Below are 19,230 nucleotides of genomic sequence, written 5' to 3' on the forward strand. Positions count from 1 at the left end.
TTCATTTATACTCCAACTATCTCCTTGATGGGGATCCAAAGCAGCTTATACCATTCCCTTCTCCTCCACTTTATCATCACAACAACAACCCTGTGAGATAGGTTAGGGTTGAGTTTGTGACTGGTCTATGGTCACCCAGTGAGCTTCCATGGCAGAGCAGGGAATCAAACCTAGGTTGCCCAGATCCTAATATATCACTCTAGCCATTACACCACACTGGCTCTTTATTGGCTTATGCCTCCTCTTTGTTCCACAGACACAGTATTATTGCATACCTTTCAATCCCTAGATGAGAAGAAACCAACAGAGTAAGTCTAGTGTTTTGCTCCACCACTTTACCAATACAATAAACCTATTAGGCAGAACAAGTTGAGAGACAGTGACTAGCATAAAACCATCAGGAGCTGGGGCTCTGAGTCCAGGTCTCCCTGTACCTTTCAGGCTATGGATGACAGGATATGGCAGACAGATCCCTGTACCATTGCAACAAGAAGTCCAGGCTCTTGGTTAAATGGGTTTACTCAGAAATCAAATCATTTCCATGTATATGTCCATAGGATTACTCAGAAGCAAAGTAAGCATTGAAGCAGTAAGAGCAAGATTGACAGGAATAATAATTCTTGGGAAAAATCTTCCTCTTAACACACACGGTTGCTCCTTCCCTCCTCCCAACAGTAAACAGGATTTGTGGCGAATTTGCCCTGAGAATATCTTGCATAGCTGTACTATCAAGTTGAGACACTGAGAAAGCAAGAGATCAAAGTCGAGACACAGCAACGCATGGGAGTGAGTAGTCGATAAGGTCATGAACACTGAAAGTTTCTCCTGTCTGTTAGATAAGTACCTGCAAGCAGCCTATAAAAGAAACTGTTATGGCATTAGCAATAGGACATCAAGTTATAGTATGAAACATTGATTCAGTATTAGCATTGGCACGGATGGGGCTCAGACATGACAGTACCAAGTTTAATACTATTCTTTGCAACACGGACTGTAACATAGGGACTGGAATTAAGTGGGCCAAAGTAAAAATACCAATTTGTACAAAGGGGACAACTGGAAGAAGTAGGTCAGAGATGTGGCTCTGATGCAGACACAAGCACGAAATGGAAAAAGCTCGAAACGCGAGTTTTGTGTTTCGTCGCAATCCATGAATTGCGAATCATGAAAATTCATGAAATTGACACGTTTGCCAAAACGATTCATTAGTTTCGTGATTTGTTAGAACCCAGGGTGTTTCAACAGCCCCCTTCATACCCAGAGATGCCAAAATCGCAGGGAGACTTCAGCAGGGAGATGCCCTAAAACAAAACCAAAGGAAGCAGCAAGAGTGTGAGCCCTCGAAAGAGCAGAAAAAGAAATGAAAAGAAACAAAGACAAGCAAATAAAAAGGGGAGGCCTAGGCCCCAGAGCCAGGCTAAAGCCTGAGACTAGGGTGGGGTGGGGTGGAGGAAAAAAGGCACCCTCACCCAAAGACCTTCCCACAGCAAGGCCAAGAGCTGGAAATAAGAGGCTTCTTTCAGTCTCTTTAAAGCAGTAACAGACAAAAGCACAATCCCAAATCCTTCCACAAACTGTCCCACTCCAATCCCAGCAACAGGTCCTCCTCCCTCCCCCTCTGTTTACTGGGACTGAAACATGAGACAGAGAGATGTGCCTTTTATAAAAAACACTGACATAAGAGCAGAACAGGAGGTCTGTGGTTGGCTCACAGACTTGCCTAACAGGGTTTTGAGGGGTGAGATTGGTGTGCCCATGGCTACAGAAGCCCCACCCTCCTTGGTTGCCTAGGGGATTGACCCCCCCAGCTCCTGGCTGTATAGGGCAGAATGGAAGCTCTCCAGATGGCTAGGAGATCTGCCAATCAAGGGTAAGCTATGATTGGGGTTTCCAAAAGCAACAAAAGGTCTGGGCCCATTGTTGCCTAGGGAATCAATGGATTGGTGCCAGCCTGTCTGCAATTATGAATCGTTCACAAAGCTAACGAGACAGGCCAAAAAGTCGGGAATTTCGTGACTATATTGTGATAACCACGGCCCCACAAAACGCTGTTTCATGACACAAGAAACGGCCCGTTTCGTGACCAAATTTACTTATTTCGTTTCATGCCCATGTCTACTCTGATGCAATAGATCGAGGCAGGTTGGTGCTGCTGTTGTAATTGGATCTTACCACAGCGTTTGACACGGTCGATTATGAGATTTTGGCCTACCACCTCGCCGATGTGGGGATTCGTGGGACAGCCTTACAGTGGCTAGTCTCTTCTCGTCACCATCGAGGACAGAGGGTGGTGCCAGTGGAGCAGTTACCGGCACACCACCCTTTGGTGTGTGGTGTCCCTCAGGGGGCGATACACTCCCCAATGTTGTTCGATATCTATATGTACCCCCTTGCCCAGCTGGTGCAGATCTACGGGTTGGGATGTTATCAATATGCAGATGACACCCAACTTTATCTGCTGAGGGCTGGCCAAACAGATACCGCCCCAGATGATCTGACCAGGGCTTTGGAGGCTGTGACTGGATGGTTAAACAGAACAGACTGAAACTGAATCCAATGAAGACAGAGGTCCTGTACTGGGCTGTGGGCTATCGGGTTCAGGGATCCGGCTCCCACCTCTTGATGGGGCACTGGCATGCTAATGCCTACTTCAATGGTGAGGAGCCTGGGCGTGGTCTTGGACACCTCCTTGCCTATGGAGGCCCAGATCATGATGGTTGCCAGATCAGCGTTTTACTATCTTTGCCAGATCAGGCAGCTTGCCCCCTGCCTCTTACCTTGTGACAGTAATCCATGCAATGGTCACCTCAAGGCTGGACTACTGTAACTCGCTCTACGCTGGGCTGCCCTTGGGCCTGTTCCAGAGATTACAGCTGGTCCAGAATGCAGCGGTGCAGCTCCTGACCGGGACACCGTTCCAGGCTCATATGACACCTATTTTGCACCAGCTGCACTGGCTCCCAGTGGAGTTCCGGGTCAGGTTTAAGGCACTGGTCTTGACCTTTAAGGCCCTTAGTGGACTGGGACCAGAATACCTTCGAGATCGCCTCTCACCCTATATACCCCAGATGGTACTTTGCTCAGAAGGAAAACATCTTCTGGAGATCTCTGGCCCCAAGGAGATCCGTCTTGCTTCAACCAAGGCCCAGGCCTTCTTGGCCCTGGCCCCAACCTGGTGGAACTCTCTGTCTGAGACAACTCGGGCCCAGTGGGATCTTTTAGCATTCCGTTGGGCCATGTTCCGCGAAGCTTTCGGTGGTTGAGGCGGGCGGGCCTCCTCCTGGCCTCCTACTGAGCGGGGGGAGACCCCTCTCCTGGTTTTTAGCTCATTACAGAATATTAGCCTCCGCAGAACCACTGATCTTGCAGGACTGTGAAATCCACTGCCTGTTTAAATTCTGCTGACAGTTTTAAATTGCTTTTAGTCATATGTTATTTATTGCATATTGTATTGTGTTTTAATCAGGTTGTGATCCGCTCTGAGCCTACACTGCGGGGAGAGCGGGCTATAAGTCTAATAAATAAACAAATAAAATGTCTGATGAGGTATGTTAAATCAATGACAAGACAAATGGCTATGAGTTTAGCAATATTAAAATCCTATTACTAGCAAAGCTTCTGTACAAAAATTGCCATGTTCTTCAGAAATATAATGCATGAAATAATGTAAATAGGCATCTCTACTCAGAAACCAGGGCAATCATGACTACTAATCAGATAGTTATTTTTTAATTACTGCTCACAAGTCATATAGAAACAGAACAAACAATATTAAATACCTAAAGCTATATCTCTTCATATATCAGCGCTTGATTACTCAGCTCTCCTGTAACAATTGCTGCTGACTGTCTCCCCGCCTTCCCTGTTTTATGGCTTCTGACTGCTAATCAAAACATAACTCTTTGTATACCAATGATGTAATAATGTAGGTAAGGAAAGTCTGGGTTTTTAAAAACCATTTTATAAAACCAGATGTGTGAATTTTTACCTCTTTGCATCAAAAATAAAACAAATCTGATCCTTTAATCCATGATAACAGTTCTTTATGTTTAAGCTGTATTTAAAAATAAATGTAAAATCAGGAGGTAGTAAGGTTATAGTAATTTGAGGACTGATTTCCTCAAGAAGTACTTATTCAAAGCTGAAAGTGTCACTGAAAAACACACATTTCATACTAAGGTACAAAACACTAACAAGACCTGTCACCTGTGTACTGTTAAAAATCAAATCACATCAATTTCTTCTTTAGAAGAACAAAACTCAAGTCTAGAAGCACCTTTAAAGACTAACAAAGTTTTCCATGGTATAAGCATTCATGAGGCAAAGCTACATATCATGAAAGCTTATATCCTGGATAGTTTTGTTGGTCTTTAAGGCGTTACTGGATTAGAATTTTGTTCTATTACTGCAGATTAAACACAGCTATTCACATTAAACTTTCTTGTAAAAGAGGCATTTATAAAAATTATCCTATTTCCAGAGAAAAACCTACTACATATCTACCATACCTGTGTCTCCTCTATCCAGCAATACCAATGAACCAGAGAGACCTTCAAGTAAACCACTCAGGCATTCTAAAGTCTCTGCTGCAGCCAAGTTAATCTCATCCAGTAGAATCCATTCACCTTTCTTCACAGCTTGTGCCAGTATGCCCTAAAACAAAACAGGATGAAAGGCTGAGAATTAAGAATTAGAATGATGCTACCTTCAAAATGGATCTTTAAAACTAAGTCTAAACTGAATAGCAGAGAGGTCAGAGAAGACAACAATGGTAATCCTGACTCCATTTTTGATACACACACCCCACATTTTGATTGACAACCATGAATTGCTCTTGTCCTGACGTTACAAATTAATTTTCTATAAATGTTTTAGGATTTTTTTCTTTTTAATAAATTTTATTTAAGAAGAAAAATTGAAATAGTATTAACAGTAGAAAGTGTATAGAACCTTATACAAAATACATTATGCTACAATTCAAAAAGTATATGTAGTAAATAGTAATAGATTGGAGCAACATAGGAAATACAGCACTATATAATATAGGAAATACGAGCACTCTTAAAGTGACAGTGTATAAATATAAAGTGCTTCTTAATAAAAATCAACAGATCTACTAGGTTTAATTGTATATGGCCAAATGCCGTCACAATACAAAGTTAAAAACAGTAAAAATAGAAATCTATCTTACAAGCATAAAATACAGTTATTAAAATAATAAAAATAAAATACAATTAAAATGGGACCTTAATAAATACTAGATAGTTATGAGAAAAGTTAGGTTTCCGAGGAAACAATCTTGGCCCTAATCTTTTTTGCAGCTAAGGCAAACAGGGATACTCTGCTAGTGACAAATGAATCAGTATCCGATAAGAAAAAAACTAATTTGTCAGTATCAGAGGTAAATAAAGATCAATAGATGAATTCCATAAATACAATAATAAAATAAATAATAAATAGTTCATAATTATTTCATAGACATAATAAAGTTTATAAACAACAAACCCCCTCCTTTTCCTTTTGGAGGGAGGATGAGTAACTCCGGGGAAGAAATCCAACAGATAAGTTCTTCATTCCATAGGGAGAATAAAGTCCAGAAAAGTCTAACATTCCTTTCTTTTGCAGATGCTCAAGTGGACCTACAAGTGGACAATGACCAGTAACCTTCAAGCCCTAACTGCGGCCGGCTATTGAGAACACAGATTTCATCCGATGGGACTTCATCAGGGGAAAGGATATTGTCCATGATAGCTGCATGTGCTAAATGGTTACACGGACCCACTTGGCTGCTGTGCTCCACCCCAGGGGTGGCTGCATTTTGAGGATGGGGTCAGAGATGTTGTAAGTGCTTTTCCCTATGGAATGAAGCACTTAGTTGTTGGATTTCTTCCCTGAAGTTACTCATCCTCCCTCCAAAAGGAAAAGGAGGGGGAGTTGTTTATAAACTTTATTATGTCTATGAAATAATTATGAACTATTTATTGTATTTATGGAATTCATCTATTGATCTTTATTAAGAAGCACTTTATATTTATACACTGTCACTTTAAGAGAATTGAATTTATAACTTCGAAACATTTTGAGTTATTATTGTATCCCTACCCTGGTAGGGGTTTCCTCTCTGCTTGTTTGTTTCATTTAACTATTTAGCTTAACTATTAATCTAGTTTAATATTGTGGATTCTAGATTTAATAGACTGACCTATTATATATATAAAAAGTTCATCCAATTATGCCAGATGAGCATAACAAGACTATACAAATCACAGTGATTATAGAATATATTAGCTTCACCTCCATCACCACTTTAGTGCTTCTGAATAAGATACTTAATAACGTATTTGTATAGTTCATAAGTTAAAACCTTAAACATTGTTTTCATCATTTGATCTGCCTAATAAAGTTTAATATCTTAGCTTGTTAATTTAACTGTTTCATTTTATTTGAGTATTTATTATATGTTCCAAATTTTATAGATTGCCTATCATATATTTAAGAAGTTTCGTTCAATCATACTTAGAAAAAAAGACCTACAGAAAATAAGAATAATAGTGATAAAAGGAGATTAAAAATTCCATAATTATGTAAGTCAATAATAACTGTAAGAGACAGAATGCATAACCCTCACAGTAAATCTCCCTTTCTGTCTCCATTTGTATTCCTTTTCTTCATGTCTTCTTCTAACTTGTGTGCCTTAAACTGATTCCAGTAATTGGTCAACTTCCAGAAAGCCATATGATCATTCGACTATCTCATTAGAACAGCCTCTTTGGTCCCAAGTCACCTTAAACATTCACACAGTCTCAAACTGATCCTTGATATGCTCTCACTAAATCCGTAAGACCCAAAATTTCTTGTGATCCACTAAAGCCCAGATAGTTGCCTCTAAATTCCATTTCCAAAGTTCCCTTTCTCCGATCTGGTCTTATTAGCGGGCTTATTTGTAGTACTTGTACTGATTCAGTTTTTCCCTGTAGCTCTCTGGATCCCTTCTGCTGATTCTTGGATTGTTGAATAGCTTGATTGCTTTCTTGAGTTTCCTTGTTTGTTTTTTGAAATCCAGAAATTAATTCAAATCTTAGCTTCTGGCAGTCCTCCCTTAATCCAATGAAAGATCCTTGTATGGTCTGGCCCCTTTGTTTCAACTGAATTGATGGTATCTTGTCTTCTACAGCTAGATCATGAATCTCCTCATCCACTTGCTACATCTGGGTTAAAGTGTTTTCATACTCTTGCTTTAATTCTTTACACAAAGTTTCAATTTTACTTGAGAGAGAAAAATTTATCTTTTGAGAAATGAGTGTAACCTCTTTGAGGTTAGTTCAACTTTGGCCTTTTTCATAGCTGCAACCATTTTCTTAAGACAGTTCAGTCTTCAGGCCAGTAGGTGGTGATTAAGTAGCAAAAATATCGTTCTCAGTCAGCCAGTGACATCAGTTTAGACTACAAGGCTGGGAAAATATTCAATGTTCAGCTATGGTTCCCGCCCACCCACCCACCCCGCCAAAGTCACAGACTAGCTCAAAGGAAAAAATAAAAATGATAAAGCAATGGTTCTAATTCAACAATTCAATATTTGGAACGTAAACTAATGATAAATTTTGGGACTTTGGATCCTTTAGGCCCTTCCTTGTAGATAATTTATAGTCTGAAATTGGTTCAATAATCCAAACAAATGAACATCAGCTGTGCTGTCTTTATTTCTTCTCCAGAAAGGAAAGCAAAATGGAACAGGGCATATTTAAACCAATGAGAACAGAAGAAAAGAGATAACGGCCCAAACTGGCTAAGTTCCCAAAAGCAATTAAAATAGTTCCATATACATTCTTCCCAGCAAATTAAGTGTGCTTTTAATGTCGGAGTCCCAATTATTTTTGAATCCCAAAGTCTAAACGAGATAGTTGCTTCTTACTTTGTAAAGAGATGCAAAGTTTTTAAACAGCTATCAGTCATCTTGAAAGCAAAGATAGAGCACAGTTGTAGAGATGTAAAGAGTTTTTAAGTAAATGTCGAATACCAAAGGCCTAGTCATAGGAGCATTTCTCACTCCAAAAGGATCCTTCCTCCTGGCTTGCCACAATAAACTCTACCTCATATCTTCCTTGGGCCATGACAAGACTGATTTAAGGGGTGCTACTATACAGGATTATGAAATGCAGGCTGGACCAGCCAAGGTAGCCTGAAGGGAGTTGGCAAGAAGTGAGTGCAGATGAAAATACTGAAGCAACAAGTGGGGGGCTACAACAAATGTTGCAGATTGTGTTGAGATGACAGTAGGGGGAAGCCCCAATGGGTTTGGCAATGGTCCTGCGAGTGTGTGTGGCAGTGGTAGTGACAGTGGGGTCAGGCAGGGCAGTTGCAGGGAAGGGGACTCCCATTCCCCCGCCTCTCCCCTCCAAAAGATCTTTCCCTGTTCCTTCCCCCACCTTCTCAAAGATCCTTCCCTGTTAGTTCTCCCCCTCCTTTCCCAGGATCCTTTTCAGTTTTTCACTCACACACACACACACACACACACAGAACTTTTCCTGTTGCAGCATCCATGCCAGGGAGAAGTGAAGCCTGGCAGCAGAGACGGGCCCTGCTCCTCCAGGTGCAGCGTGCAATTTGGAGTACCCGACAGCTGAGTGCTTCCTGCAGGCATCTGCAGACTACACACATGCACAAAGCAGCTAAGGGTTTCGGGAAGATTTAAACCCCTCAATTTGTTAATGTTTTTATATTTTTCTTGGATTCCCCAAGGCTACAAAAACATGTGTTGTGTTCCTCAGTGACCCTGATCCACAAGTTTAAGTATTTGCAGATTGGGGGCCACTTGGTCATTAGTATATAAGATACTGTGGCATACAGGAGCACTGTTGTCCTACACACATGTGCTGGGCCTACCCTGCTGATTCCCCTGCTTGAAACACAATAAGGAAGGGAAGTGAGGGTTAAAAAACAGTCTTGGGTGGTGTCTAGGAATACTGTAGGAGATCAGGATCAGGGGTGGGGAGAGACAATCAACTGCAGACCCTCCTGATCCTTGCTAGAGCTGCAAAATAATCTTGTTCTGTTGTCAGGAGATTAAACTGCATGGGAGACTGAAGAGTTTTAACCCTTTGCTGCCCCACTATACTATTTTCTTACAGAACTGGAACTTTTAAAAATCAAAGTTATTTTAAAAATGTAAAAAAATCAGTGCTCTCTTTCCTCCCATTCCCAATTGCAGATATACTGTACTAAAACTATGCACTATTAGTGCAGACAAAGTACAAGTCCACAATTATCTAATGATGTTTTTGCACAAAAAAGGCAAAATTAAGCAATTCCCACAAAGGAAATTAAGAACAAAACATCTACCTCAACAAATGCAAAGACCAGAGAATTTTCCGTCATCTTCATTTGTTGCTGAGCATGATTCAGTCGAATCCCAAATTCTTTCCACTTTTCCTTCAAAGGAGAACCTAAAAAACACAGCCAAGCTATAGGTAACACAATGAAGAAAAATCTGAGATGCATGAATCCACAGCAATGATTTGGCATTAAGTAAAAAAAAATTAAGTTCTAACTATTACAAAGGTTATAATGCAAATCACAGGCTCAATGTTAACAATAAAATTGTTTAAATCGTGGAAGAAATCAAATGGTCCCAGTCACTTTTAGACTAGTGTTTACAATGGTAAGCAATGCCTGGCACATGCTTCTGACTCATTCCGCCTCCCTTCTCCTCCCTCCCATCTCGTTAAAAAAGGAGAGACGCAGTGTTTCTTTGCTGTTCCTTAGCAAAGGAACAGCAAGGAACAGCACTGTCGCACTTACCGAAGTTTACCAAATTTTACCAAATAAATTCAGTAACCTTAAATTCAGTATTACTGAATGACTGAATTTATTTATTTACTGAATTACTGAATTTATTACTGAATTTATTCAGTAATAAATTCAGCAAAAATAGCTAATTTTACCTGATTTTGTGAAATTTGGTATCACCTAATTCGGTATTACTGAATTTATTCAGTAATACCGAATTAAGTTAGGTGATACCGAATTTCACAAAATCAGGTAAAATTAGCTATTTTTGCTGAATTTTGAACCCAAACTGGACATCCCTAGTTATGAGCTATGGTGCTGCCATCTCTCTGAAAAGCAGAAGCTGACTACTGCTACCATCACTGTTCCTCCACACATAAGCAGAACCACCTCTATGGCCAGCACAATCCTGCCTTTTATTTCACAGTATCTTAACAGATAAACAGTGTTTCACTTGGCACTCAGGCCAAAATGGCTGTCTACCCCTGCTTCATGAAATCCTACTCCCAGAGCACAGGGTTGGCTCCAGGATTTGAGTAACGCTGTGCAAAATGACACCCAAGCTGCTTCCCTTGCATCCACTAAACTTCATGTATTAAGAGAGGTTTCAGACTATTTAGAACTGATGTACTGCTTTAATGTACTTCAGAGAAGTTGCTTCAATTTTACTGCACTTTCCACTTTTACAATTATAAAGAATCACACCTTAGCTTCCTACAATCAATTCCATGCTGAAAGCAATTAAGTCAAATTCAAGTACTTGTTAAGTTTCACGAATTTCAGTGCAAAAATCAAGACCTGCTTAAATCTCTGACACTGAAATCAAGCCGCTTAAAAGCACAATGTCTCTTGAACTGCACTTTCCAGGTTTAACAATAAAACTTGAGTATCTTATAGTTATGGGAAGTCTTACCAGATGCATTCTCTTCTGCTTCTTTATTAACAGCTGATTTATGAACATGCTGCATGAGTTTGAGAAGATCATGCCATCGTTTCTGCCTATAACATGTCTGAATGTGCCCCAGAAAAGTCTGGTTTTGTATTCTGGAAAATGTCTGAGCAAAAAGCTCCTCAAAAGACTCTCGCAAGGGCAACCAAATCACTTTATTATCCACTGGTTTATACCTACAAAGAGCACAAAAACACAGAACAGGAATTGAAACTTTCAATGGTATGGTAGGCAGATAGTCAAATAATAAAACAGCATTCATGAAGCATTCCTTTGGAGCCCCTTTTATACATAAGTACTCACTGCTCAACTGAAGAACTTAGTAGCTCTATAAAACTGAAGTGGTAATTTAATAAAGCTTTTAAATAAATATATGCCATTAAACATATAGCTACACATCAGTAGTACAGCAGAATCCTTTTACAAAGGTGCTGCATCAAAAAAGGACACTACAATCAGAAGCATAGCACATAATCCTAAACCACTATGAAAAAATAGGTTGCACTAATAATATGTAACAATAGTATTAGTTGTATTAGTATTATTGCTTTAATCAACAGTATTATGAGGACATCAAAGAAGAATGCAGTATTCAAAAAGAAAATGAATTCACAATCATGTAACGATATGGGCTTATTGTAATAGCTGACAAGAGCAATATATGAAATTATTAACCACTCACCCCCCTAGCAGATCTGCAGTATCACTCTGCTGGTTCATATTGATAACCCTCAGGTGGTGTCCTTGAAACATGAACCAAAACAAACACACAGTAAGTCACCTTATGAATAACTCTAGAAACTTAATGGAATGTCCCAGGTTTATGCTGCATTTTACCTGTAATATGAGCCAGGTACTGAACAGTAGATGTTTTGCCTGTCCCTGTTTCACCAACCAACAGTACAGGTTCTCCTCTGTCAACACAAACTGCAAGCTGCTCAATTAACACTGAAGATGGACGTGTGGGTGCAAAGGTCTGCTTTTTCCTGCCAACATATGAAAGTGCAAAATCTTCTGTAACACTGAATCTGACGAAGAGAACGGTGATTCTTGAAAGCTTATGCTACAGTAAAGTTGGTTAGTCTTAAAGGTGCTACTGGACTCTTTTCTATTTTGTAACACTACTATGGTTTATGGTGTCTTGAAAAGATCTGAGAATGGGTGCCTAAGTGAGTACTCTAGCCAGGGAACCCACGACAGAAGGGGGACATTACGAAGGCAGATTTCAATTGCTCATTCTAAACCTTTATGTTCTCTCTTATGAGGTTTCCAGAACACTTAATTACAATTTCTAATAAGATTATCATACTACAAAACAGTTTGAAAAGCTTAAGCCTTCAAATACCTTTGCATGAGAAGTGAATGGGTTTTGTCCCTAAAGAGTTGGACTCTTCCTACTGTGACTTCTTCTTCCCCAATTACAATTTCTGGTTTATGAAGTTGACAGTAGTATTCAGCCTGTGGAAAGAATGCATATGCAAAGAACTCTGCTTACTAAGGGACAAATGAAGAATGTACCTTGTACCATATAACTGAGTGTTAAGATGCACTGCCTAGGAATCAAAGTTATTTTAAGATTGTGTAAACCCCTGCTCTATCTCAATGGGATTTCTCACTTGTGTAACAAGCTGCTTTCCCAACCACTCTGTTTCAAAAGCCATCTAGCACAGAAAACTAAACATACAATGACTGCATGTGTGAGCACAAAACTAGCTGCATAGTTGTTTAAATCCTGGCTTTTATTCATTTTTTTAAAACAACAAATGGAGAGAAAATAAGATGAAAACACCTGTGGCTTTGCATACCCCTCAGGAACAGGCAATAGTGAATGCTACTAAGCTATTTTATATGAACTTTCTCCCTCTGTGCAAAGGGACACTAATAGCTGTTAAAAGAGTATGACAACTTTTAATATACCTTGTGCTTAGAAATGTTCAGTTTGCTGCCAATGACTTCCGCCATCCTCATTCTACTGCTATGCCTGGACAGCATAGCCGTGAAACAATCCAATGCCTATCCAAGGTGGGGCAGGGGGAGAACAAGGGAAGAAAATGAATGATTTGCAACTTGTTGGATTTTTTAAATGAAAATTTTACTTTGCACCAATACTTGAACTGACTACAGTTAAAGGACACTGCTGACTTTCCTAACACCACATCCTTTAGCATGCAATGGTGGTAAAAACAAGAATATGGGCAAATTCAGTCATTAGAAACTCTCTTCAAAGAGACGTCTCTAGCCTAGTGAGACTCCAGCAACAACTACCACTTCCCAATGTTCACAATCATACGCATCATGGGAAGCAGCAATTGTAATGGATTAGATGGTACTAGCCATGTTTTGTCACATTAGAATACAGATCTTTAAATCTCTGAACCCGCTCATTTTCTAAATGCTACTTAGATTTGTGACTTAAGGAAAATGTCAATACCATCTGAAACAAACAGCAATTCATACCTCAAGAAAAATGTTCAGCGCAGTGGAAGGAGAAGAACTGTCAAAGCCGTAAGCAACCCTGTTGCACCAATTCAGTAGGTCCCTAAAAGAAGATGAGAAATTCTGTGAAGCAGCTGGACTGCAGTATTCTCATTTAATGCTTCCCTACCTGCACTTCATTAAAGTTCCTTTCTCTCTTCATTAACTGCCTGGTATTAAAAACAATGCCAACTCACCACATTTTCATTCAATTAATGGCTTCTCATTAAGAATTTCAATTAAGGCCAAGAGCAAATGGCCTCCAAAGCTTTAGGGAGCCATTGTCCAAAGATGATTTGTTTCCCAAACCAAAATATACATCAGCATAATTGTATATTACAATACCTCAGAGATAACTCTCTGCCCTCTAAACTCGGCCTTTTGGTTTCTGGTAATAAATGAGATGCATCTTCTGTCATGTTCTCATCTCCTGAAATATTATTTTCAGACAGATGTTTGCTGCCACTCAGTTTAGTATAGATGTCTAGTAGGTGATCCATTACTGTGGATAGTTTAGGATAACTCCTTTGAAGAATCTATAAAAGGGAAGGGTAGTATTTCAGCTAAGTGTTCACTAATGCTTCAATAATGAAACAGTTCAATGATTTTTGTTCCAATACAGACATGCAGATTACAATCTTAAACATATTATGAAGACATTTTTTTATTTTAGTAGAACCGAGTTCTGTGGGCCCAGTTGTTCCATTGTCCTAGTTACATTATATGCATTGATGTCAATCATGCTGTTTGAATAGCAACTAATTGAAAAAAAATCTTGCGCACAAAACATGATGAGTGAGTGCATTACACCTCATGATTCTGGAACTGGAGGGGCACTTCCAAGGGGTAGGGTAAGTGGATATAATCCTGCTATCACTAGTGTCCAGTTTAGACCTATAAAAGTGTGTTGAGTGTCACACTATCAACTTTTACTTTGCATGCCTCTTGAAGGTTCTTCTTATATAATTTTTATTACTGTTTCTTTTATTTATCCAGAGCTATGTTTGATAAATAGGCATTGCAGTACTCTGTCAAAGCTATGCTGAGCAACTGGAAGGTAACTTCAGGTGATTTCACATTTGGCCTTGCTGTGTGAACTTATTTGCTTTGTTTTATAAAAACTGGACACAGCTGTAGCTGCTTCCCATGTGTGATTTTTTTGTAAAATAATTTAAAATAATAAATAATTAAAATAATATTCATAAGACCATGCTTTTCCATCTCCCTCCCCCCACTTACCTCTTTGAGTTCAGCCTTATTCATATTATCCAGCCGAATCTTCGTCCAGTACTTGTCCAAAAGAGTAGCATGGGTGTTCTGTTGTCTGTACCAACCACCACTACAGCTGAAGACTCTAAATTCATCAAGTCACAAGTTATATTTCAATATTATTGAAGAATTAGAATTCAGTCTAACCACTCACAACTTAGCAGGCTTCTATAGACCACTATGTCTGCAAGCCAACAGAACCAAAGCTCCAAAAATTACCAACACAAGAAATTTATATTCATCATCTATTATTTCCCTTACTCAAAATGTTTTATTCTTTAAAGAGACAATCACTAAATAATGAATAGCATTAACTATTTATATCAGCATTTACAGTCTTTATATATAGGCATCCCATGTCAAAACTCTCCAGACAGACATAACATTTTGTATGTGTCTGTTTATCAGCAAAGTGTTTACAGATATGCAATTCATACTATTGAAAATTTCCATGTCTATTTTAGCACATTCACACTCTGGTCACTTCCAAATACAGCAGTTGGGTTTCACTGAGCTCTAACAAGACTAAAATCTACCTTCTTGTTGCAAAAAGATGGAATCCAGGAGCCACTTTTATACAGTCACTGCGCCCAGGAATCAATAGTTCTCCATTTTCCAAAAGAGGAATCAATACAGAGATCTAAGCAAGACAAAAATCAGAGTGTATAGCTTCACCATCAATACTTATGACGATCTAATCCAGCCATACAGTAGTGACCCTTCTTCCCTATCCCAAACATGTGATTGGCGCTGTTAAATATTATTTTGATAAAGTCCTCCAAAGCGCCATAATAAATGTTTTAATTTACTATACAGCTCACAGCTGAATGGGAAAAGTGGCAGACCACTCTCCATGTGAAAGAAACAACACTGGTTACAATGCGCAGAATGCTCTGAAAGTTTCCTTTATAGGGCAACAATGAGTACAAGATCCTGAATTCAATGCCACAGACATGATCTCTATCACTAAAATCATGAGACATAACCTGAATATTATGTATAAGCATCTCTGTTTACAAAGTTACTCTTTCTTCATTTGCAACTATGAATTCTAATCTTCCAACAGAGCAGCATGTAGTGATTAACTCTTCAAAAGCAGCTAATTACGTCGTTCAGTCAAAATGCGTATTTTAGAATGCACCTCTAGAAGGCAGAATTGCATACCACATCCAAAGGAGCATAGTCAATATCCTCCAGAAGTATCCAGTGCCCTTTGCTGACAGCTTGGGTCAAGGTCCCTGGTTGCCACACGAATTCACCTGGTACATCTGTACAACGGTACATGCCCAGTAAGGTCTATCAAAAAGAAAAGCAAACAAGTTGAAGAACTCATTTTGTGTCTCTGCATAAATAAAAGATCAATGTATGCAAAGACAAAGGTTTCTGACATACAATTTCTGATTTTTCTTTTATATCGGATATCCTATAGTTAATCTGTGTTGGATCTAAAGGTGATGGATCAAAATTTCACTGCATTTGCCTCCCGCTACAGACCACAGAGCTCCTCGAAATGCTGATCCTAAGGGATAGGGATCATTAGAGTGGGGATCTGCAGTATATGGGAAGACACTGGGAAAAAATTTCCCTCCCCCTTCTGCTGGCAGAAAATAACCTCTGGATTTAATTCTATAAAGTTTCTTAGCTCTGGAACAGTTTTTGCTCTGGAATATGTATTATACACACACACACACACACACTTTAAAAAATTATCAATTATCTATAATATAGAGCGGAAAAGTATCAGTATAATATATAAACTAGAAAATAGAGATTCCACACTATTTAGATAAGCAATGGCCATTTAAGGCTTTATTAAATACAATTTTTACTTTTAAAAACCAAAATGCATCTTGTAAGCACCTACAATACACAATGATGTACTGGGCAGATAGAAGGGCATTTTATCTTGTGCAAGGAAGAAGGAAAGTTTTCACCAACTCATCCTTTCTCCTGCACCCTGCTGCTCTGCATCTCACTCTGTTTCTGAGGTCCCTTGATTCTCATGAGTGGATTTCAGGGGACTTAGGGAGTTGGGAAGGGAACAGCAGCAAAGATCCAATTGTCCTTGGATCTAACACATTATCTACACACGCCCACTAGGTAACCCATTTTCTTGCATGAATTGTTCATACCTCACCAACAAGGAAACGGGATACTTTAACAACAAAAGAATCAGAATATTCAGAAATTTCATTTAAGTACTGGAACTATGTCAGTTTTGTTAAGTAGTCAGAATCAGTTTCAACCTAAGAATACTCCTACTAAAGATAAAGCCAGAACTTGCACTGACTCTAAAGTCAGGGTGGATATAGAGATCATACTGGAAGATGGGCACAATTCAAAGCAGTGGGATTTACCTTTAAACATCCTAAAGATGTGAGACCAGGATACTTGAAGGACTATCTTATCCTACAATACAGTGCCCACCAATTATGACCTTCACCCCAAGCTCTGCTCTATGTGCTCCCTCTCTCAAGCGTGAAGTGGTGGCAACCAGATCCAGGCATTTTTCAGTAGTAGCATCCATCTGCGACATGCTGTTCACTTGAATGCCTAAATGGCCTTGCCATCTAGAGTTTTGCAAGGGAGGTATCGTAGGGTATCATACTCTGACAGACTATGCTACTGTGATGGAGGTAGTGTGACACTCTATATCACTTGACTTTTGAATGCAGCTATTTTTCTGAGGCTAGGAATCTTTTAATTTTCCTTTGCTCCAAAATATACATCATATGGAGACATTACCTCTTTTATTAGAAGATAACACTAGACTCATCTCAGTTGGAAAACTGTATGCACATGTGATTGATTTTCACAACTGCTTAAATGTGGTCTAGTTTTTATGTTTTTGTAGTCTGTTTAAAACTAGTAAGTTGGGGAGGGGGGCAGAGAGAGATTCATTTTTGCCCCATTCTAAATTTATAAACCCTTGTAATATTTTCATAAGATGCCTAAAAATACTTTCCATTTTACCTTGCTGTCAGTTTGATCTCCCAGTTGGACTTTCAGAATATGAGGAGGTTTTATTCTTCCTGTAACTGCTGCCAAGTATTCAACTAAAGATGTTTTGCCACATCCTACTGGCCCTTCAAGTAACACTGCGCTCTGTGAAGCTACAGCCATAGCAAGGTTTTGAAGATTTGTACAGGTGGATTCCACCAACACAAACTGGTTCAAGATGTTCTCCTGCTGAGAAAGAGAAAGCAACCATATAAATTGTATGTGTATCAATGAGTATATTGAGTGCTTAACAGAAACTGGATGTCTGAAAAGGCAAACTCAAGATCTCTGTATTCCCACAGCTTCTTATTGCTTTATACTCCATATCCTCCAGCTTCTTATCAAGCTCCTGGCTCTGTTCCCAATATTATCTCACTAGAGGATTCTTAACATAGAATAACTTTGCTTGTTAGCTCCCATTAAGAAAATAACTCTAGCTAACCAAAAAGGTTGAACACCTACAACAATTGTTGCAATGCAATTTGCGTATTAATGTTTTACTTACATTTACCCCAGGCTCAGAGTTCCGCCTAGGTAGCACAACTCCACAGACTGCTACTACCTTTGCAGAAAGATCAGCAGATACTATCTCACCACGAGTATATTGCAGTTCCTTCTCTTTGTTCCAAAAAGAAGTGTCTGTATTGGCCAAGACAAGGGCACACTCCACATTCTGCATCCGTGATTCTTCTAGCAATCTGTTAAAACCATAACCAAGTTTATTACACGGTTACTGAACAAGTGGAGGCAAACTTACTAAATCACATGAAGTACAGAAAGCAAAACAAAACAATCAACCCCCACCCCCAAAAATCACATAAAAGAAACAGACAACAAAAAAGTACCTACTTAAGTCTGAAATGTATCAATTCTTCTGAATTAAAGATCTTCTTTAGGAAAGCCAATCGATTTTCATAATTCATACACGTAACCAAAGCAAGACAACTGGCAGTGTACCTATGGAAAGAAAAGTTTGTTCAAGCAGTACTTTGTAAGTTAAGTTTACAGAAATAGATTTATTCAGAGATGCAAAGCAAACTGCTATCTTGTTTTATAAAGCCTTTAAAGAATTCTCTTTTGATCCATTACCACCTTAGCAAGTCACGTACTGACAAGATGGATCAAACCATTTTCATTTTAAATTAAGGTTAGTGGCATTTCTGGGTTTGAAAAGCCAAGGACTACTAATCATGATAAATTCTTAAAATATTTTTCAATTCTGGCCCTCATAATAAACACACCTTTCAGTTGAATGAACAGAGTCACATCAAATAAAACATTTCACAAGACCAAAGATTCCCAAGCACTGCATGTGCATCATGTTAAAGTTTGCTAATGCTCAATAGAAGAGGTAGAATGCTATTAAAAGATGACTTGCAGTATAATCCTATTCAGCTTAACTCCAGTCTAAGCCCATGAAATCAATGGAGTTACACAGAAGTAATACTTCAAAGGCTTACACTTTACACTTGGTATCCTAGCTACTACTTTTTAACTTGACATTGATCTTTCTACCTAGCTTTCTTTGCAAATAGCTCTACTTTAATGTACAAATTTCATTGCATTTTTCTTTGCTGTGCAAAAAAGGAGAAATGCTTAATTCTTGACAGCTTTATGTCCCTTCAACAATGGGAGCAAAAGAGACAAGTGCTGGAAATGTAAAAAACATGAAGGATCATTATATCATATGTGGTGGACATGTGAAGTAGCTAAACAGTACTGGGGAGAAATAATTGAAGTAATAAATGAGA

The 19,230-nt window shown here is 39.0% G+C and overlaps 1 protein-coding gene across 1 annotated transcript in view; it reads right to left on the reverse strand.

Moving 5' to 3' along the window:
* Positions 1 to 19,230, reverse strand: part of MDN1 (midasin AAA ATPase 1) — a 156,523-nt gene that overhangs the window by 124,493 nt on the left and 12,800 nt on the right. The window contains exons 4-18 of the mRNA XM_054973804.1: positions 18,329 to 18,436; positions 17,985 to 18,177; positions 17,453 to 17,668; positions 15,644 to 15,775; positions 15,016 to 15,119; positions 14,450 to 14,564; positions 13,556 to 13,746; positions 13,193 to 13,274; positions 12,653 to 12,748; positions 12,081 to 12,193; positions 11,573 to 11,721; positions 11,418 to 11,478; positions 10,700 to 10,911; positions 9,340 to 9,443; positions 4,509 to 4,653 (exon numbers count right to left, since the gene is read on the reverse strand). Of these exons, the coding sequence (XP_054829779.1) occupies positions 4,509 to 4,653; positions 9,340 to 9,443; positions 10,700 to 10,911; positions 11,418 to 11,478; positions 11,573 to 11,721; positions 12,081 to 12,193; positions 12,653 to 12,748; positions 13,193 to 13,274; positions 13,556 to 13,746; positions 14,450 to 14,564; positions 15,016 to 15,119; positions 15,644 to 15,775; positions 17,453 to 17,668; positions 17,985 to 18,177; positions 18,329 to 18,436 (2,021 nt within the window). The remainder of the gene's footprint in view (positions 1 to 4,508; positions 4,654 to 9,339; positions 9,444 to 10,699; positions 10,912 to 11,417; positions 11,479 to 11,572; positions 11,722 to 12,080; positions 12,194 to 12,652; positions 12,749 to 13,192; positions 13,275 to 13,555; positions 13,747 to 14,449; positions 14,565 to 15,015; positions 15,120 to 15,643; positions 15,776 to 17,452; positions 17,669 to 17,984; positions 18,178 to 18,328; positions 18,437 to 19,230) is intronic.

The sequence above is a fragment of the Eublepharis macularius genome, chromosome 1 (assembly GCF_028583425.1).
Source record: "Eublepharis macularius isolate TG4126 chromosome 1, MPM_Emac_v1.0, whole genome shotgun sequence".
In the NCBI taxonomy this organism is placed as follows: Eukaryota; Metazoa; Chordata; class Lepidosauria; order Squamata; family Eublepharidae; genus Eublepharis; species Eublepharis macularius.